Source organism: Melanotaenia boesemani, chromosome 8, assembly GCF_017639745.1.
Source record: "Melanotaenia boesemani isolate fMelBoe1 chromosome 8, fMelBoe1.pri, whole genome shotgun sequence".
Taxonomy (NCBI): domain Eukaryota; kingdom Metazoa; phylum Chordata; class Actinopteri; order Atheriniformes; family Melanotaeniidae; genus Melanotaenia; species Melanotaenia boesemani.
In genome coordinates, this window is record NC_055689.1 from 15,861,736 (window position 1) to 15,882,719 (window position 20,984).

The 20,984-nt window shown below is 38.4% G+C and overlaps 4 protein-coding genes across 10 annotated transcripts; 3 read left to right on the top strand and 1 right to left on the bottom strand.

The window, feature by feature from the left end:
• Nucleotides 1-2,548: 2,548 nt before the first annotated feature.
• ccl20a.3 (chemokine (C-C motif) ligand 20a, duplicate 3) lies at nt 2,549-3,606 on the bottom strand. The gene is made up of 4 exons (XM_041992480.1): nt 3,459-3,606; nt 3,203-3,311; nt 3,014-3,088; nt 2,549-2,921 (listed from the first exon to the last, which is right to left on the bottom strand). Exons 1-4 carry the CDS (start codon nt 3,532-3,534, stop codon nt 2,876-2,878), a joined length of 306 nt encoding a protein of 101 aa, XP_041848414.1. The 5' UTR covers nt 3,535-3,606; the 3' UTR covers nt 2,549-2,875.
• Nucleotides 3,607-8,917: 5,311 nt separating this feature from the next.
• Nucleotides 8,918-9,780, top strand: ccl20a.4 (chemokine (C-C motif) ligand 20a, duplicate 4). Its single transcript, XM_041992481.1, has 4 exons — nt 8,918-9,085; nt 9,235-9,346; nt 9,464-9,544; nt 9,637-9,780. The coding sequence occupies exons 1-4, from the start codon at nt 9,022-9,024 to the stop codon at nt 9,644-9,646; spliced, it is 267 nt and encodes an 88-aa protein (XP_041848415.1). The 5' UTR covers nt 8,918-9,021; the 3' UTR covers nt 9,647-9,780.
• Nucleotides 9,781-11,146: 1,366 nt separating this feature from the next.
• Nucleotides 11,147-17,677, top strand: capn10 (calpain 10). Of its 2 annotated transcripts, XM_041992478.1 has the most exons (13): nt 11,147-11,458; nt 11,630-11,829; nt 12,167-12,298; nt 12,392-12,588; nt 12,743-12,972; nt 13,053-13,194; nt 14,350-14,516; nt 14,628-14,884; nt 14,964-15,166; nt 15,358-15,613; nt 15,802-15,995; nt 16,102-16,147; nt 16,637-17,677. In XM_041992478.1, exons 2-13 carry the CDS (start codon nt 11,686-11,688, stop codon nt 16,664-16,666), a joined length of 1,998 nt encoding a protein of 665 aa, XP_041848412.1. In that variant the 5' UTR covers nt 11,147-11,458; nt 11,630-11,685; the 3' UTR covers nt 16,667-17,677. The 2 variants fall into 2 exon arrangements, with proteins under 2 accessions (XP_041848412.1, XP_041848413.1); XM_041992479.1 differs by lacking the exon at nt 11,147-11,458 and having other exon boundaries at nt 11,473-11,829.
• Nucleotides 17,678-17,803: 126 nt separating this feature from the next.
• On the top strand, nt 17,804-20,904 carry eif4e2 (eukaryotic translation initiation factor 4E family member 2). 6 transcript variants are annotated; one of them, XM_041992927.1, is made up of 8 exons: nt 17,804-17,933; nt 18,816-18,927; nt 19,028-19,162; nt 19,304-19,408; nt 19,542-19,694; nt 19,790-19,926; nt 20,587-20,665; nt 20,758-20,904. In XM_041992927.1, exons 1-7 carry the CDS (start codon nt 17,914-17,916, stop codon nt 20,633-20,635), a joined length of 711 nt encoding a protein of 236 aa, XP_041848861.1. In that variant the 5' UTR covers nt 17,804-17,913; the 3' UTR covers nt 20,636-20,665; nt 20,758-20,904. The 6 variants fall into 6 exon arrangements, with proteins under 6 accessions (XP_041848861.1, XP_041848858.1, XP_041848862.1 ...); XM_041992925.1 differs by lacking the exon at nt 17,804-17,933 and adding an exon at nt 17,976-18,123; XM_041992926.1 differs by lacking the exon at nt 17,804-17,933 and adding an exon at nt 17,977-18,123 and having other exon boundaries at nt 19,790-19,930.
• Nucleotides 20,905-20,984: the final 80 nt, after the last annotated feature.

Below are 20,984 nucleotides of genomic sequence, written 5' to 3' on the forward strand. Positions count from 1 at the left end.
ATCACACAATTAACAAAGTTAGTGATTTTTTGTTGTAAAATACCTCTCCAGCTCAATCTCTCTGTTGTCTCTATCTTTCTTTTTTTTTTTTTTTACTGGTAACGTACTCTTCTGTCATTTAGTAACCAAGCCCCATGTCCATGTCATCCCTCTCCCAAGTCCCTCTGTATTATTCATAGGAAAGCACTCTGTGCAGTGGTGCAGAAGAGTGGAGGTGATGTAATAGTGGCTGCAAGCGCTGCTTCAGACCATCATTTGGGATGGATTCATGCAACATGAAAAGATGCCCAGTTTGCTCAGCTTTGTTTGTGCTGCCAACAGCTACAGCTGATGGCCACAGATCTGACATTTACATAAAAAGTTTTTTTTTTTTCATAATTTGAATTTGTTTTAAGAGTTAAATCGGAAGGAAATACAGAAAGTTACATAACAAATAACTCCATTTGGGAGTTTTGCAGATATTTGTATAATAAATGAAGGAAATCATGAGAAATGTTAGATTAAATTCCATGTTGAGCTGTGGACAAACTGTGTGACGAAACATTTTCACACACAAACAAAACCACAGCTGCAAATCTGCTAGAAGTGTTGCCGATTTATTTCCCAGCACTTTGAAGGGATGCAAGCGCCATCTAGTGTTGAGTTCCTCACACAGCTCCAGTCTGTAATTGGTGTGGAAATCGATTCATGGAACATTTTTAGGAAGGAAACCACAGTGAAGTAATTTAATTTTCACAGTATAAATTCTGGTTGGTTAAATTCTCTTTTGTCCTCTGACTTTGGTTGTGTTTATTTAAGGGGCTCCATATATTTGATTTACACATCAATGACCAAGTTAAATGAAGAACATTATTCATTGATCATATTAATAATACATGATACGTCCACACTCAACAAAAGCCATGTTTAACTATTAATGACTCAAACATCAACCCCACGTGCTTAAAATTTGTTGTTACACCTGATCTGTAAATTACCACCAGAAATTATTGACCTCTTGAGATAAAATGTGCTAATTCTTACATATTTTTATGTGATATTTTTATATCATATATTATATATGATGGCTTGTGAAAGTGTCAGAGCTTATCATTTCCAAAAAATACTCACATGACATTTTCCCTCAGAAGCCAAAATGCTTTGAAATTGTGTAAATAGTGAAGATAATTTCTGCTACATTTGTGGTGGGGTTACATTTGCATTTCAAAGATGCATTATTATAGCAGTGGTTAAAAAAAAGGCACACTATTCATATTTTGAGAGCAAAATATAGGATCAAAACAAGAGATGGGCCCCTTACTGCTGGAATTCTACAAAGGTTGATCCTAGAACATTAAGATGGAACCTTGGTTAATCTGATATTAGAGCCTTATGCAAATGTAATTCAAATTATTACATTTTTCACATTGTATTTCATAAACTTTAAAACTGAATACCATTGAGATTGTGTCTAAATAGTGTGGAAAACCACACTGTAGACCAGTTAGTATAACTATAAACAACTAAACCATAACAACTGAGTATTTCTGGGGGACGTTTAACACGTCTGTTTCCTGTTTCCTCAGCAGGAAGAAAGATAATAAATAATAATTTTCACGCAGTTTTAAGATACAACACTCATCCACAGAAAAGAAGTCAGCTGCAAAATGTAAAATAATAATAATAATAAATGTATCTCTGAAAAGCAGGTGTTTATGGGGAGAAGAGAACTGAACAGCAGAAAAGATTTGGTGTGAATGGTGGAAAATGTAGGTGTTAACTAATCAAAGGCATGTGAAAAGTGACTGGACGCTGCTCTTTGTGAGACGTCACAGTCCTGAAATGTTTGAAACACTCGTTTAATTTTTAACAATGTGCTGTATATTAAAAGCATGTAATGTTAACCCCTCTGTAAAATCCCGGCTATATTCACAAAAGAAGTCAATTAAATGCCATGAAGCGGAAAGTAGAATTCCCTCAGAAATACAGAGATATAAAGTGGCTTACAATGAAAATGGAAATTCTTCTAAAGAACAATACTTAAGTAAATTTACTGGGTTGCTGTCCAGCACTCACTGTATCTATGATACCTTGAAAGTTGTCTTGTAACAAGCAGATGCAGAGCTTGCTCGTTGTGGTAAACTGAAGCAACACATGCATACAACCAATTAAACTATGACCTACATAACAAACCAAGCTTCCCACTTCTGGCTAGCTGTTGTCAGCATTGATACTGCAGCGTGTGTGTCAGCACTGAAATACCTGCTCTGTTACGTGTTTTAAATAAATTCTTCTCAGAACTTCCTCATGCTGATGTCTCATGCAGGAGTTTCACTGATTAACTAAATTCCAGCTTTGATAACAAAGCACAAAACTTCCAGAGCTGGATTTTTCTTCTTCTTCTTTCCATAACCAGATTGATAAGGAAGTCAGATACAGTTACTACACTCCTGGAATGCATGTAGTAATTCCCATATTGTGTAATATCTAAACACACTCAAAGATTGTTTTCATGTAGATGTCACCTGCCAGGTATTTTATATTTCAATATAGACACAAAACTAGAATGAACACTTTTATTTATTTTATTTTTTGCACCATTAATAACACCTTTAATAGTTTTACATTCAAATCTTACATAAAAAGAATATAGAAAATAAACATAACAGGGCTCTTACAACCGAGCTAATATTTACATAGCTTAAGAAAAGTATTATTTTTTTTTCTTTTTTATTGCCTTCATACTTGCCAAGCTGAGGCTCAGCTGAGCTATAAAACAGTGACACCTCCTCTGTTACTGGATAACAGGTAAAGCTGAGATAGAAAACATGCTTGTGGTAGCTGTGCTCTGCTGCCTCTCCTCAGATCAACACAGGAACTTCGCTGTCCGCCACCTTTATATCTGAGATAGTGATTTCTGGTGGAATTTTCGTGCTTTAGACCTGCAACGACAGTTGACTGAGATGAGTTTCTGCTCTTGCAGTTTGCTTGCAGAATGAGATAGTTTGTTACGTTTCTGACAAAGAAATCTCACCTTAAACGGTCAATATAGTCCATCACCCAGTCCCAAGCGGGATTAGCGCAGGCTTTACCCTTTTTTGTGAGGAAACTGTAGAGGAATAAGTGAACAAATTTTAAAAAGGCATATGCATATTATTACCTCTATTACAAATAATCATGAATCTGAGAAGTAGAATATAAACATAATTTTAATGTTACTCACATGATGGCATTGATGTGACACATCTCTGTATCAGACTGCACAGAGTACCCCTTGATAATTGCAAAGGGTATTTTGCCTCTCATGTAATTGTTACAGCATCCAGGATAACCTGATAGAAAAAAAATTACATAAAAAAAAATTTTGTAAGAGTGATGCATGTTAATGTCACAGATAGAAGAACTACTTATGAGTGCAGTCGTTTTCAAGCAAGACAATATGAGAATAAGAGAAACAAAGAATGCAAACAAGTACATACTTGCAGTTGTTTTTGTGGCCAGCACACAAACAGTAATGAGTGTGATCGTCATCACCGTGACTTTGATTGACACCATGTTTTCCTCCGAGCCAGTGGTGCTGATCTGAGCTACTGTCTTTCTTGTTGTCAGGTGGAGTCAGAGAAGCTGTGCTGATGAACTGCTGAGTGCAGCAGCCTTATATATGACACAGGAAAGCAACAAAAGCTCTGCCCACAGCAAAAAGAAGGGAGGGGATGGAAATATCACACATGCAGCAACAGATAGCAAGAATCACAATAAAATCATAAATTACATTAAAATGATTAAACGCAAGGTAAGTTAAAAAGTTTCAGTGAAGAATTCATGCATAGGCGCATTAGAAAAGAAATGTTTTTAACCTGGATGTAAAAATGTCTACATTTGGTGAAAGTTTAATCTCCACTGGCAGTTTGTTCCACTTGTTTGCAGAATAACAGCTAAATGCTGCTTCTCCATGTTTATTCTGGATTCTGGTCTGAACTAGTTCACCAGAGTCTTTGGATCTAAGAGCTCTGCTAGGTTTATATTCTCTGAACATATCACACAGCTTAAACTGTTCTAGAATTTGTAAACAATCAGAAAGGTCTTAAAATCTATTCTGTGACTGACTGGAAGCCAGTGTAAAGATTTTAAAACTGGTGTGATGTGTTCAGAGCTTCTAGTCCTGGTTAAAACTCTAGCAGCAGCGTTTTGGATGAGCTGCAGAGGTTTATATGCTCTTTTCAGGATGTCCTGTTGAAGATCATCACAGGATTCCAGCCTACTGGAGATGAATACATTGATGAGTTTCTCTTGGTCTTTCTGGGACACTAAACTTAATTCTGTTGAGGTTTCTGAGCTGGTAAAAAGCTGAGTTAGGGACAGCTTTGATGTGGCTGAAAAATCTGAGTCTATCAACACTCTAAGGTTACAAACTTGGTCGTAGATTTTAAGAGTCCGAGTCTCCAGGTGTTTACAAATGCTGTGTCACGGCTAGGGTCTAGCCGTCAGAGAAAGTGAAAGTAAGGACCCAAATAGCAGACGTGCAAGTCTTATTATTCACAGGTGGTTGAGCAGTCAGAACAAGTGGTTCCACGTATTCTGATCTCTGGGAGGAGAATTAGTGGTAGCTCCGGTCAGGCAGAAAAATCCAATAATCCAAACTTCAGTGGGTGGCTTACTGTATCCTGATGGAAATCCTGAGTATAATTACAGTTTTGTCTTCATTTAATTGTAGAAAATTCTCCCTCATCCAGGTGTTTATTTGCTCCAGACACTAATACAATAAGTCTATTGGGCTGCAGTTGTCTGATGACAGAGACACATAAAGTTGTGTATCATCTGCATAACTGTGATAATTAATGCTAAAGTTGAACAGAAACGGTCCAAGGACTGAGTCCAGGGGGACTCCACAAATGATGGCCACTTGCTCAGATTCATAGCTGCCAATAGGACCTGAACCAGAAAGTCCAACCCAGCCTGTGCAACAGGATTCTGTGATCTATAGTATCAAACGCAGCACTGAGATCCAGCAGAAGCAGAACTGATACTTACAGAATCAGTATTCAACCTAATGTCACTTAACACTTTGATCAGAACGGTTTCAGTGCTGCGATGAGGTCAAAAGCCAGATTGAAATTTATCAAGATTTACGCTTTAATTTAAAAAGTCATTAAGCTAGTGAAATACAACTTTCTCAATAATCTTGAAAATAAAAGAAAAGTTTGAGACAGGTCTATAGTTGTTCATTATAGAGGCTTAATGGCAGCTCTCACTGCCTGATGCCGGTGAGCTGTTAACTATAAATAAGAGATCCCTTTCTGCTGAGATAAAAACAGTTTTTAAAAAGTCAGATGGTATCATGTCTGGAGTGCATGTTGTTGATTTCAAATGCCAAACTATTTCTTGTAGGATTTTAAAACTGACCATTTTAAATTGCGACATAACATCAGAAATATTTCCGGGTTTTAGACACAGACTAGCTTTCTTGTTTGACTGTGAGGAATTAATATTTTGCCTAATTGTTTTAATTTTTTGGCTAAAAAAGTTGGCAAATTGGTTGCATTTTTCAGTGGAAAGGAGCTGTATAGGAGGATTTGTCAGGTTTTCAATCATAGCAAACAGAGTGTGAGGATTGTTGACGTTCTCGTTAATCATTTCAGATAAATGCAGCTCTCTGGCCTTGCACAGCCCATTGTTATAGTTTCGCAGGCTTTGTTTGTACAGCTCATAGTGAATTTGAAGTTTAATTTTTCCACCATTTCCGCTCAGTTTTCCTGCACTCTCTTTTTAGGCTTGTGATCATAGTGGTGTTTCTCCATGGTGTTTTCTGTTTGCTCAAGGTGCTCTTGATTCTTATCGGTACAACAGCATCCATTACATTCAAGATTTTCAGATTGAAATGATCCAGGGGTCCTTTAACTGACTCTGCACTGGTTGTTGGTAACCATAAACTGTACTGGTAACATAGCTATGCCTTCCACAAACTTAGCACTTGTTCTTTTATTATTGTACCTCTTCCTAACCAAAGGAGCAGCTTGAAATAACCAGGTCCAGAATGTGACCTCGAATGTGGGTCGGTTCCTTTACATGTTGCCACAAACCAAACATGTCCAGTATGGAAGAAAATTGCTTGACATTACCATCCACCATGTTATTTATGTGAATGTTAAAATCTCCAGTTAAGATAAAATGGTTAAAATCAGTAGAGCTAACCGACGATAATTCAGAAAATTGATCAATAAAATTTGCACAGTATCCTGGGCGTCTGTAAATGATTAGAAATAAGATTTTAGAAACACCCCTTAAATTAAAACTAAGATTTTCAAAAGAAATAAAATCACCAAATGAAATCTCTTCACACTGGAATGAATCTTTAAATAAGGCAGCTTATTTCAAACCAGGCAGTGGTTTAAAAGTGCTCACAGCTAAGAAAGAAGAAGATTCTGTGTACATGCTTTACAATTATAGAAACTGGACGCCCACCAATTAAAATAGTGACATTTTAATTAATTAATTCCAGTGTCACATTTGTCTGTTTTGTTGCAGCAGTGTAGTTTAAGAAAACTGTATAACCATAATAAAATGATGATATCTCTGCAACCACAAGGTCTGTTTGAACACTTTGGATTTATAGTAAAGGAAACATAAAATTTGAGATTTGTTAAGATGTTTAGAAATATTTGTTTTTTCTTCACCAGCATATGTCCTACAGGTGAAGAATAAATTCACATGACAGCACAAATGAAAAAAAAACAAAAAAAGTTTCAGGATGAGTAATATTTACTCAAAGTCTCTTGCCTGGCTGACCTTAGGTTAAGGTTATTCTGCTGCCTTGTTTCATATAAGAAAAAAAGAATATATATAAGAGACTTGGTTCTAGTGTTTTTGTCCAAATAATCTGTTAAAAAAGATCAATTTCCCACATTTTAATGACTCAAACTAAGAAATGATTAAAAAAATATTCTTAAATAAAGACTATATTAGTTCTGCTTGGATTTATGATGAGGTAGATATATTCGTTGTGACCAAAATGCAACATTTTTATGTTTTCAGAAAAGCACTGGCCTCTGCTTTGTAATCTATGATTCTATATATATGACTAAAACAAAATTAGCTGAACACATAAGTCATTTTATTTGTTTTAGGTTGCGCCATTGTGTAAGAATCCTGTATAACAAGCACAGCATGGGAATTTATGAGGCGTGGCTCCTCCTTCCCACATATGAAATATAAAGGTTATAACATAACTAGCTAATTAAAAATAAGCTGACATTTGAAAGCAGGCAGAAGAGAGGTTGGGGGAAAAAGAAATTATGACTCTAAAGACCTCCATGCACCATCTTGTTGTGGGTTGGTTTATGGTTGCACAGAAGTTCTTTTCTAGGTCAAAGGAACACTTACTTTAAACTCAAGACCTGTGCATCAAAGTGAAAAAGTGCATTTAGACCACTGAAATAGGTCATGTTAAAGTCTAAGCGTGTATCATAGACTTTCCACCAAAACCACACCGTGTTTGAGTGATATCAAAAATTTCTGATTTCCTGCTGCCTTCGTTCTTGGTTGCAGGGCACCAACATCATAAGTCAACTTTTTATTTCCAAAAATCGATGACAGATCTGGCCCTGAGTATGAATGTCTTACTTTATCCCAGAATTTGCTTTTCCAGATATTTGATCCAGATCTTTATCTGATACTACATGAAGATCGAAACAATTTTATGTTTCTGTGGTCACAAGACAAAAGGAGTCCATTTATGATCAGATTCCTTTATTTTAGTTGGCTTTTCAAAACCAGTGAAAAAATCAGAAGGGTAAAAGAAAAAGAGAACATAAATCTGCCGCATGGAAGAACCTAAATGTCTCAAAACATTGTGGATAACTTACTTTAGGATCTTTCCCCTCCTAATAAGTTGAGAACTTGGATTTTTAAGACCTTTAATGTACTTGTTGGGCGAATTACTTCCTCTTACAAATAGAGAACATGTCACTTTTCACTGGATGTCTGAGCTGACTTCAGCTTTCCATTCATTAAGTTTCCCTTAGCAGTAATGGTAACATGTATGTGCTGCCATTACTTATCCTAAGGGTAAATAATAAAATGAGTGTACAGGAAAACGTGCATGTGAGGACAGTTGATAAGATGAAGAAGGGTTTTTGGTCATGATTTCAGACAATGTGTTTGCTCTATTCTACCACAAAGTTACCAGGATGTGTTTCATGATGTTTGGTTTGTTGTACACTGTGTGTCCTATTTACAGGTTTTTCTTAAAGCCTTACTTACAGTAACGTATTCAAATACCATACAGTAATATTACATTAAGCTATAAATATATCAACGTCTATCTGATTGATAAAGGTTTTGTTATAAAATGTTGGTGTAACAGTGGCAGCAAATAAAGTATTGAAAGTTAAATGTCTCTTTATACTGTCAATATTGTAAGGATGTAAATTACTGATGCGTTTAAAAAGCATCATAATGTTGGTGGAAATAAAGCCTATTTACCACATCATACAAAGGATTGTTTGTTTTTAAAATCCATTGTATGTTAATAAGTAACCACGTACTGTTTGCATAAAAAACACTTGCTCATTTTTCAGTTAAAGTGGAGAAGATCAAAAAAACTTAGTAGTAAATTGATCATGTTCATAAAAAAAAACATTTATAGTTGATTCGAGTATCTGAATACACATGTTTCCTCATAATATTTATAAAGAATTAAAGAAATAATCATTTTCCAAAAAATCCTAAGCCCTATCTATTCCTCAACAATTATCATTAGCTTGTCATTACATCATCATGATAAAATGAGCTGTGTTAATTCCTGTGTTTTAACCCTGCAGAGGGGATTTTGAACTATTATGTGGGTAAAGTACACTTCACGTCATACTTCCCGCCTGACCTAAATACAATATAGCATGGGTGTTTCCAGCCATCTCCCTGGTCTGTGGTTGGACCGTTCCATACAAAGTCACAGAGTATTTAAATCTCACTGCCATCGACAGACTTTATCTGCTCATCCCAACTGAGATTCCTGAACAGAAGTCTGACTACCTGCAGAAGAAGATGGCAAAGCTGGCTTTATACTTCTCCGCGCTGCTTGTGCTGCTGATGACAGCGAATAGTAGCTGTAAGTATAAATTCATGATGATGTATTCAGGAATATTTTAACTTGATCAGCATGTAATTTCTTGTATTTTTTCACATTGAAGTGGGATATTTAATTTGTTCCTTGGCTTATGTTTATTTATATGCTTTATATGATTCTTTTCTTTAAAGTTGCTTTGATGCCTTGCTGCACAGAATACCATGAATCTCCAATCGGGTTTAAACATCTAAAGAACTACACAATCCAAGAAGTCACAGGTTACTGCAACATTAAGGCAGTGATGTAAGTACAAAGTACTCATCTGAATTCACATGTTAGTAAAAAAGTAAAAAGAAAAATAAACGTATCAAGTGCCAGCATGGCTGTTGTATTAACGTGTCGACTTTATTCTCATTACAGTTTCCAGTTACTGAAAGGAAAATTTGCCTGTACTAATGCCGACAAACCTTGGGTGAAAAAAGCTGTAGTGTATTTGCAGAAGTAAGAAATCTGTATTTAAATATCAAACAGTACAATAACGGCAAGATTCAGCATGTGGCTTTATCTAATTTCTCGTTTGTCTTACTTAACAGAAAACTTTGAGTGGTGTCTTCATTCACTGAGATCATCAGGACGTCAACAGATACAAGACAAAAATACTGTATCATTTCAAAGGGAATCAATACATTGTTTTCTTATTTTGTATGTTTCAGTTCAGTTAATAAAGATGTATTTTTCTAACACGCCTTTGGTTCATTCATTCATTTTAAAAGACAAGACAGAAGATGATCATTAATGTACATCCATGTATGATAATTTACCCTGAAGTAAACTGATGCAGCGCCTAAAATCAAAATAGGCAGCGAAGACATTTCTTGTGATTTACATCTAAAAGAAAGGAAACGGATTACAGGGGATCAAGAAAAATTACTTTAAAACAAGACCTGAAGACAAGCTTTAATTTTTAAATGATAAATAATTACTATATATATATATATATATATATATATTTTTTTTTTTTTTTTTTTTAAAGAAATACTGTAACATTATGAGTTCCTTCTCCTGAGTAAATATACACCACATCTCTATTATGTAGATCCTCCCCGCAAACACAACAGTCCTAAAATAAGGTAAACTTTTACAGGTTTTAATACTAGGGTTATTTAGTCTGTGCTTTTCTGTGCTCTCTGGTGTTAAAACTTCCCTGACTGGACAAGGTTTTCTTTGACAGCACGTTTTAGATTGCTGCTTTTGTGAAAGTGGCATCTACAACAGGACATGGCTGGGTTGGATTACTTTCAAATGTGATCAGTTTCTAAATCCAAACGAAAAATGATTAACTAGTTATTTTATTTGGCTATTTGCAATTAAGGCAATGCACCTGGCTTCATAAAAGTTTAGGCTTAATAAAATACTGTGAATATTGCACCTCACACCAAAATTTTGTAGCAATTCTAATAAAATTTCCAATAACCAGGAAAATAAGTGAAGGAAGGAAGGAAGGAAGGAAGGAAGGAAGGAAGGAAGGAAGGAAGGAAATTAATGAATCAATCAATTAATTATTTTTCTTCTTCTTGCAAATATCCTTATGGAAACTAGCTTACCAACAAACTGTTTCATGTGGTTCCTAAATGTTGTAATTCAAAATTTTCTATGAAAAAAGAAAAACAGACTCTATGAAACATATTGCGAAAAGACGAATTTGTTAAGTTGCCATTAAAAAGCAGGAAACTTAAAGGAGGAAAATTACTTTTATCAGCAGTGTATCCTTATTATTAGTAAAAAAAAAAAAAAAAAAAAAAACATTCAGAATATTCCAAATTTTTTAAATAAAATTTTATTTGCAAAAACAAGCTTAAACATTCACTTGTACTGTGTGGTTACTGTTTATAGTACTTAGTGCAAAATAAGACTATTGTTATCATTGACAGTGTAACTATGAATTAATTACACTTTTAAAAACGTAATTTAATCAAATTATAGTTTAAAAAAAAATCTAATATCTGATTGCAAGCTATCTATACATTAGTTACATGGGCACTAAACTTTCTATGCGTTCAACCGAACCCACCACGGTGTGTAATTCAGTACACTAACAGTAGGCGGCAGTGCCAAACACCACAGGAAGGATTCTCTGTATGAATGACCTGCTAGTTGTCCAGGCGGAAGACGCTTTGCGTCCTCTGTTTTCTCTGCAATATGGCGTGTCTAGATGGGGTGTGACTGCGACTCATAGCGAAATGTGCCATGCTGATAAAAGGTCGCTGCGGTTATAGATCTGAAACCATGATAGCAAGATGCTAGTGTACCGGTTAGCGCAGGGCTAACTAGCGCTAGCTGAAGCTAACTGTGTTAGCTGGGTTGTTTTGAATAATGACAGCAGCGGAGGGGAGAGATGCTTGAAAGAGATGCAAGGTAAGATGGAGAAATATAGGCGAGAGCCACATTATTACCACCTCTATACAAAAATGTTGTATGGAAACTAGTTCCTGCATACTTTCTTTTTTATATCTTTTAATCTATATTTGTGTTCTTAATGACATATATACCAAATTCCATGTGGTTTCTATTCATGTGTAATATAAGTGAGAAATACAGTGAGGATGGTCCCAGCTGGCTGATCTGCTGACCCAGCTGGAGACATGAAAGAGGAGGGCAAGGCTGAGGGATCAGGTGCAGCTCTGTTTGAGGACCTGGACTTTCCCTGTGAAGAAACATCCCTGTTCTCTGACTGCTCCACGCCCATCACCAGGCTGAAGGGAAACGTCACGTGGGAACGCCCGCAGGTTAGAGAGCTGAAGGGAGGAGGGGGAGGAGGAGGCTGGAAATAACGCTGTAAATTCCTTGAATGTTTTGTGGTGGTAAAGGTCAAAGGTTCACACACTGTCAAGTTGTCCTTGCTCTTTTGGGCTGTTAGGTTATGTCACCTGTCACAGGTATGCTCAAAGATTTTCCATGTCATCGGATTGATTGGATGATGAAAGATAATTGCTGTGTGCCAAGAAAATAGTAGATGTAATGAAAGCAGTAAACGTCATTATAGTGGTAATGTTTTTTTCTTTCTTTGAGTGCTGTCTCTGAATGACTTGGTTAAACTTTATTTATATAAATTCATATCTGAAGGACATCTGCCAGTCGCCAGCTCTCTTCCCTACCAACATCAGCTTGGCTCATGCAAAGCAAGGTCTGCTAGGAGACTGCTGGTTTCTGTGTGCGTGCACCTTTCTGATCAAGAACCAACAGCTTTTAAACAAGGTATACAAACAGCTGTGTTCTTATTTATCTAATGAATGTGCTGGATCTGCCACCCTTTATCTTGTGCTTGCTGTGTCTTTGGGTTGTGTTTAGGTGCTGCCTCCAGGTCAGCCCCAGTGGGGTGACAGCAGGTACAGGGGCTCCTTTCAGTTTCACTTCTGGCAGCAGGGACACTGGACAGAAGTGACCATTGACGACCGCCTGCCCTGTATTAATTCTGCTCTCTGCTTCTCACGCTGCCACTCCCCCTCTGCCTTTTGGGTAGCCTTGTTGGAAAAGGCCTATGCCAAGTAAGTGGCCTTGCTTGTGGAATTTCCCCATTTTATCTTACAGTTCAACCAAATGTACCATGAAGTTTGATGCAGGACTTTTTCCCCCCTCTGACCTTGTGTACATTCCCAGCAACAAGTTTACTAAAGTTCGTAAATCCCATTTCCTGTCCAGGTTCCATGGTTCCTATGAGCAGCTATGGGCGGGGCAAGTGTCTGAGGCCCTGGTGGATTTGACTGGTGGTTTAGCAGAGCACTGGAGCCTGGGGGACTTGGGCTCAGAGGAGGGACAGCAAACAGAGCAGGACAGTGGTCAGATGAGGAGAAAAAAGCTAGACCTGAACCTTCTGTATGCTGTGAAGGATGACTGTGCACTGAGCTGCTCCACTCACAGTACCCCTGGAGGTTAGAAAAGTGTTTCTCTGTAGATAATAGAATGAGTAATCCTGTGCCAAATCACCTGCTTACATTCTTACTTGACTTAGGTGTCAGTGAAGTGGGTCAGTACCACGCATTGATTGTGATGGAGTGGTTGGACGTGAAGAAGGTGTCAGGAAGTGAAGTGAGGCTGCTCAGGATCAGAAACCCCTGGGGACGATGCTGTTGGGGAGGAGATTGGATATGGAGGTAAAAGTATGCTGTCAAGATTTATTGTTATAAGTGTTATTTCTTATAACAATTCCCATACCCAGCTTTTAGGCATATGAATTGGAAAATATAAACATTTAGCTTGAAAAAGTTGCGAGGTGTGGTTTGATTACATGATGATAATGGTATTATCACCTTTATAACTATTATAAGATTTTAAAACTAAAATATTTAGTTGAAGTTGAACTTGACTCAGTCTGGCTTTATGATGAGCTATTTTTCTAGCTATTACATCAATATGTGTCCAAATCAGGTCTATATTTATAAACAAAGGAGAAGGAGTTGATGCCACCCGCAGCTCATGTATGTTTCTGTGAGTTACTTCTGACTCTCAATAGCCAAATGAACAGAGAAGTACTGCTGCTCCCTTTTGATCACTTCGCACCAGAACCACAGGTGCAGGGAAGCATAATCACTGATGAAGATTCGTTACTAAAATTGCTGAATTTCTAATCACTTTTTTCCAAAGGTGTTTCCAAAGCTATAATATAGTTAGGCTGTGGGCTTACAGGCTTTTGTCATTGTCACAGAGTCTTGACACAATCAACTCTTGCTGTTTAAATAACAAAAAGCATCAAGTCTTAAATACATTTTCAGGCCTTCATCGGATTAATTTCGTCAATATAAATTTTCCAAAATTTTGATAAATGATCCTTGCCAGGTTATTTATGAAGGTCGGCTTTGCTTACCTGTGTTTTTTGTGCACTCGCTTTCTTTGAAGGATTTTTTTTTTTTAAAAACACAACTGAGCTGTATATACTTTAAACTTCTCTACAGTACTGTGGTTATGCTATTTTAGAGTACTGAAAATGATAAACACATTTGAATATTTAAAATCGATCTTCCTCGTAATGATCTCAGTATATTAACCCATTAGGACTTAATGCAACATATGAATGTGTTTACTTTTGTTTTTTCTTTTGCATCCCACCAACATTTTCATGACAGTTCATGGGAGCAAAGTGAATGGTTTAAAAATGCAAAAGGTTTAAGTTTTCAATGGTTGTAATTTAATGTATTGAATGTTTTTGTGGAAACAGAAGATTTTAGAAGGCTTTTTTTTTTAAATGAAACCATATTTATGTTTGCATCCTTGTAATTTGATGCAAAATTATGATCTTTCTGTCTCTGCAGTGGTGCTGGTTGGAGTTCTGTTGACCCTGTTTGCACCTCAGACCTACAATCCAGATTAGCTGAGGGTGAATTCTGGCTGGACGAGGCTGAGTTTCTGTCCCATTTTGATGACATCACAGTGGGCTATCCCATCACTGAAGAGGGACACTTGAGGAGCATTTATACTGGTTATTCTTTTACTTAGTTAAAGAGCTTTTCTACTTTCAATGTCAACTTTGGACTTACTTGCTGGCACGTTTTTATTGTTACAACTCTCTTCCTATTAATTTCTCTCACAGGAAATCTCCTGACACACCATCATCAGCTGGCTGCTCGGTGGGTGAAGGGGCACTCTGCTGGCGGTAGTCGAAACAGCAGCAGCTACAGTAGCAACCCTAAGTTTTGGCTGAAAGTTTGTGAGAGAGGAGAGGTACTAGTGTCTCTGCTGCAGCGTCGCAAACAGACAAATGCAGAGAAATACGCACAAATGCCACATGACAACAGCAAGAATATAAAGCACCAGCACTACCAAGCCATTGCTCTACACATGTGGAAGGTAAGTTCTGTCATTTCCATTCAACAAATGCTGCAATGACTGGCTTCGTATCTATTTAATTACAAGTAATTCTCATAAGGTGGAGAAGAAGCGTTTCAATCTGAGCCGGATGTTAAATAAACCTCCTTGTGCTTCTACGCACTGCCATGCCTATGAGAGAGAGGTGGTCCTTCACAGGCAGCTGGAGCCTGGACACTACCTTGTCATTCCCAGCACCTACCAGCCAGGAGCTGAGGCCCGCTTTCTCATCAGGGTCTTTTCCTCCTCTTCCACAGCCCTCAGGTAGAAATGACTTGACAGAAATAATGTTAAATAAAAACTAACCTTTAAAATTAAAGAAGATAAACTTCCCTCCATGTTAGCCTTCACTGTTGTACAGAAGGTGGATTTTCCCTGCATCATGCGTATTAATGTGAAGAATTTATATCTGATTTTATTATTCATGCATGACAGAAAGTTATTGTCACCCTTAGTGCCCTGAAAAGCTCAGCACCTTCACTGCCACTGACAACAGATGGCGAATGGGAGACCAGTTACTTCCGGGGCTCGTGGGTGGAGGGAAGCACGGCCGGAGGAAGCAGGAACTTCCTGTCTCACTGGCAGAATCCCTGCTTCCCTTTTACACTGAATGATGAACCAGCATTGACATCCGCAGTGAATGTCAAGATTGCTCTGCACCAGAGCCGGCCTGAGACTGATCTGCATCCTATTGGCTTCCACATTTATAAGGTCAGTCACACATTAAAGAAAATGTCCGCGGTAGCCATAGTTGATCGACGTAACTCATTCTGTAGCACAGTACATCCTGAGTCTGTTCGTGTGTGAATTCAGTGTCCATTAAATTTGTGCTGATTGTTTCAGCATCTTCAATAGTCTAGATGTGAACATGATGAGTCAGATTTTAACAATGTGTCCAGGTACCAGAGGGGGGATCTATACAGGCCATAATGAAGAAAGAGGACCCTGTGGCCAGTTGCATCCCCCACTGTTACACACAGGACGTCAGTTTGGACTGCTCTCTTCCTCCTGGTTTTTACACCATAGTGCCGTCCACTTATCAGCCAGACTGCTCAGCAAACTTCACTATCAGCCTGGCTCGCAGAATACACAGGTCAGCTTTTTCTTTTGTTAGTGGGACTTGAGCGATGATGGCATTAAATCCAATTCTTATTATTGTAAATTTATCCAAAATGATGGGGGACTTGGTCCTCTTTCAGGAAAGTGGTGAAAAGTCATGAAAGGCTTGGGAGATCCATTCAGGAGGTTGGTTGATTTATTTTAATTGTTTATTGAACATTTAATGTTATTTGCTTTTTTAACTTTAAATGTGAAGGTTAGTTTTCCTCTTATCACATTTATTATTTTGGGTTTCATATCATCCTATACAACAGTGTAAAGACATTATACAGTAGAATTATGTTTGGCAATGTTTCACCAACATTTTAATCCATTAATCATAACTTTATTATAATAATAATTGTTTTAGGTTGCAATGTGTTACATCATGATTAATATATTTATATTTATATATATTAAATTCAGGCAGCTCCTCCTTTATGATCATGTTTTTTATTAGTTTAAAAGTGGGCCCTTAGAACTGGTGGCATTAAATGTTTTTACTGCATCAAGGACAAGTCAGGACATCACACTGCATACGTGCATTGCTTATATTTACATTTTTAAGTTTAATTATTGTCGTCAGAAGATGGCACCACTGAATAATCCCTCTGTCTTGTTTTGTCTGGGCGGCAGGTTTCTCACATCTCTGTGATGCAAAACTAGTTCTCTGTGACTGTTGCTGCTCCACTGACGTCAGCTCACCTCCCTGTGCCTCTTGGCCCACGATGAAACAACCAGTTCCACCATCCACCCTCACTACAGAGGCCATGACTGTGTTTGTGTGTGCATAAATGTACCATGAGTGGCTGAAAAAGGCAGGGAGAAAAACCGCTGAGGCTCTTGGTTTCTGTACCGCTACACACTCAACGTCGATTAGAACATCAGAAGTTATCGGTGGGCTGGGCTGCTAATGAAGTATGATGGGCCTGGCTGGTGTAAACAAACAGCCTCCACTGAAGAAGACCGCCGCTGCTCTTGCTCATTCACTCACTGGTGCGCCTGCCGGCCCAGAACAAAGAGTCCTCTCATGAAGGTTCTCACAGAGGCTGGGGGAGCAAGGGGATGAGGGGATGGTCTGCATCAGCAGAGCCAACCAAACAAAACCACACCACACCATGCCATACCATCCCAGAGATTTCCACCCATCCCTCATCTCATACACTATCCTTCATATCTACTTTGCATTGTTTCAAAAGACAAACTCAGGTCCCACACAGTCCCTTATTCACACATCCGCTTACGGTGTTGCCAGCCACTAATGTCGGGGTCAACCAAAGGAAGCCACTCAGTTTGCAACTCCATCCTCACCCTCAACCTCCCTCTTTGTCTCCCAGACTTTGTCAACAGCTCTGCTTGGACCTGAACAGAGCCACTGTTTGAAGTTCCCGCAGGAAGAGATGACGGGCAAGGGGATGAAACGAGGAAAGCGGCACATCTGAAGAAGCCAGATCAAATGAAGCCGCTGTGCTTCTTTGTTTTGAAGCTGCACATGTGCGGTGGTGTGTGTCTGCCAGCTCATACCAATATCTGTGTAATGAAGTTCCTGGGTTTTTGATCACTTACCAGAGCCAGAGTTACCAGACTTGTGAAAAGCTCAGACTAACTGATCAGTGGTACTGTCCTGTTTATTTATTATGTTTGGAAATAATAAAATCTGATCAATAAAATCTTAAAACACGAGTTGGTATTAATATTTAATTCTATATGACTGTAACTTTTTGTAGGTACTGTTCTACAGAGTGTACATTTCCGGTGAGTACATGTGAATATTAGAATGGTGCTCGAGTCACCCCTGACCTCTCCAGCTCATCACACGGCATGCGCGTCCACGTGTCACTACTGCGCGTCGCCGTTCCTGCGGAATTCAGGAGGCTGTGATCGGACTCCGAAAGATTCCTATCTAGAAAATAATGAACAACAAATTTGATGCGTGAGTACAACTTTCCGTGGAATATGTGCCAGAGAGTGGGCTTACCGGCGCATCTGCAAATGAACCGGGGAGCGTAAAGTTAATGAAAGCTCCGCTGCGTTTTAAATGAGAGGTGTGTCAGCTTTATAGCATGGTATTGCATGCTCTGCGCGCTTATGGATCCACACGAGGGCGAGTTTCAAACATGCTGGTGCGTTTACAACGGAATAAAACAATATTAGTGAGTAGATGATGGTTTATACTGAGGAATGATATCGGTTTTTAGCTTTAGCTTAGCCTAGCTGAAGCTGGGGGCAGGCCCCTAATCCCCGGTGTGGTAGTAGTTGAGAGGCGGGAAAAGGCGCGTGCAGTCTCGGCTCAAACTAGCCTCCCACTCTCCTTGAACAAGAGTTGATAAACGGTCGCACATTTTGAGAAAGTGGTTGTTTTTATTAACTACCATAGTAGCTAAACTGAAGGGGTGCACAAAAATTTTACTTTTTGTTTGTATATTTGGAGGCCACATGGGAAAAGGACAGAATTTCCAGTTAATCAGGCTCTGCTAGCTTCGACCAAAGCTGTTCAACAGTGAATGCGCTAATCCAGAAAGTTATAATTAACGGCTATTTTTTCTCCCCTTGAGTATTTCTGCTGTTCTGAATAAATATTAGTTTATTCTAGTGAAGGGAACTTCTGTATATCTACTTTTAGAAGTAGCACCAGAGTTCAGCTGCTCCACCATTGATTACTGCTTCAACAGTGACCATAAAGTTTATTTAAGACCCTCCATAGCACTTAACAAAGACTTAACTTGTATGAAAGTGTATTTGAGCGTTGTGACTGAACCATTAGCTGTGTTTAAACTAATGCAAAGATGTGGTTCATTGTTTCCATTAAATCCAGGCTGAAAGATGATGACAGTGGAGATCACGACCAGGACCAAAGCTCACCGAAAGACAGTGAAAAGGAAAAAGCTGAAGACGACGACAAAGAACAGAACTCAACCAAGAAAAAAGTAAGTGTGTTCAGTCATTGATAAAGTTTATTTTAAAACACTGTAAGGATTGTCCCATGTGTTTTCAGCTAGAACTGAGCCATCTCCTTGTTCTTGGCAGATGGTGGTTCCAGGGGCAGGAGAACATCCTCTTCAGTACAACTACACGTTTTGGTACTCCAGGCGCACCCCAGGGAGACCCGCAAGCACTCAGAGCTACGAGCAGAACATCAAACAGATTGGAAGCTTCGCCTCGGTCTGTCGCTCCTTATGACCTAACTATAGGACACTGTTTGTTTATCACCTGTGCTAGATGCAGTCGCTACATGCGCACTTTGCTGCCTCATTCTGCTGCAGGTAATCAATGTCATTGTAAATATTTCTTGGTTTTGTCAAGGTGGAGCAGTTCTGGCGCTTCTATAGTCACATGATCCGGCCTGGTGACCTGACAGGCCACAGTGATTTCCACCTGTTCAAAGAAGGCATCAAACCCATGTGGGAGGTGTGTACCTTTACTGTAATCTTTGCTGTTAACTTTTCATACTAAAATATAGATAGACAATCACATTTAGAATTTAGTCTGTTTGGTCTCATCGAACACAAAAAAAAAACTGTTATAAAATGCATGTGTTTAGGATGATGCCAATAAGATGGGTGGGAAGTGGATCATTCGTTTAAGGAAAGGTCTGGCATCTCGGTGCTGGGAGAATCTAATCCTGGCGATGCTAGGGGAGCAGTTCATGGTAGGAGAGGAGATCTGTGGTGCTGTGGTGTCAGTACGTTTCCAGGTAAGCTCACTAACAGAATCACACCTGTTGCACATGACCGCCTGATCTCATCACACTCACACATACCTTTTTCTTTTCTTTGTTTCCCCCATCAGGAGGACATAATTTCCATCTGGAACAAAACAGCAAGTGACCAAGCAACCACAGCTCGCATCAGAGACACCCTGCGCAGAGTCTTAAACCTGCCTCCCAACACCATCATGGAGTACAAGACACATACAGACAGCATTAAGTATGTATGTCTCCCTGTTTTATTATTTTCTCTTCAGCCTTTCTCTGTCCTAAACACTTCCATAAATTTGCATGCCTGTAAAATTTTTCTCACTAGAGAGACAATGTAGTATTGAAACTGTAGTGTTTTCATGTTTCTCCAAAGAAAACTATTTATAAAGTAATGATTGTTTCTCACATTAAATTTGACAGTAATCAAGATTATAGTCATAATATTTTCACTCATATTCGTTTTTGATAGTTATGTAATTGAATCGATATATAAAGCTAATAAGAATGGACTAATTTTCACAATGATTTGATGGTGTATTTTTAGAAAGTGTGATCTAAGACAAATTGAAATGTGTGTGTGTATGTCATATTTTAGGGTTATTCTGGATAACATCTTTATAAAGTGCATTTTCTGTTGTAATCAACAGTCTTTTAAAATCTTAAGCAGAGAGAGGAAAACTTTGGATTTTTATAAGTGCTGTCATTAAATAACAGCTGCAAAGACAATAAATCAGATTGTGTCAACAGCAATGTGCAAATGTCTATTTTAATATGCCCACTGTGCATATTTGATGTGATTCTAGAGTAGTTACTGCACTGAAAATGTACAAATAACAGAAATAGTATTTTACTTTGAATGATGATGCACTATGTGGTCCTGTGGTTGCAGAGCCTGGGAAGACTTCCATGGTCTGGTGAATGCTAGTGGTGGACGTTAACCCCCCGATGAGCATAACTCTGCAGAGAGTAAGAACTTTTTTTTCCAGTTGTCAGTGTGAACAAAACTTGTTTTCTATGATGTACACGGTCTAATCATGTGGTGTCTCTTTGTGTTATGTAGGTGTGTGTATAAGACATGTTGTGGGGGGTAGACAAGTCCATGGAAGGATACCTCTGCGTGGATTGGCACTGTAACATGACGACGGAGCAAAAGTCAGGAAAAGAGGCCAAAAGACCATTCCCTTTTTGTATCAAATTGTAAAAGGAATAAGAATACCTGTCAGCAGAAGAGCAAAACCATCCTGTAGAGGGAAAATGTTTGAAATCAACCAGATAAAACATATATTT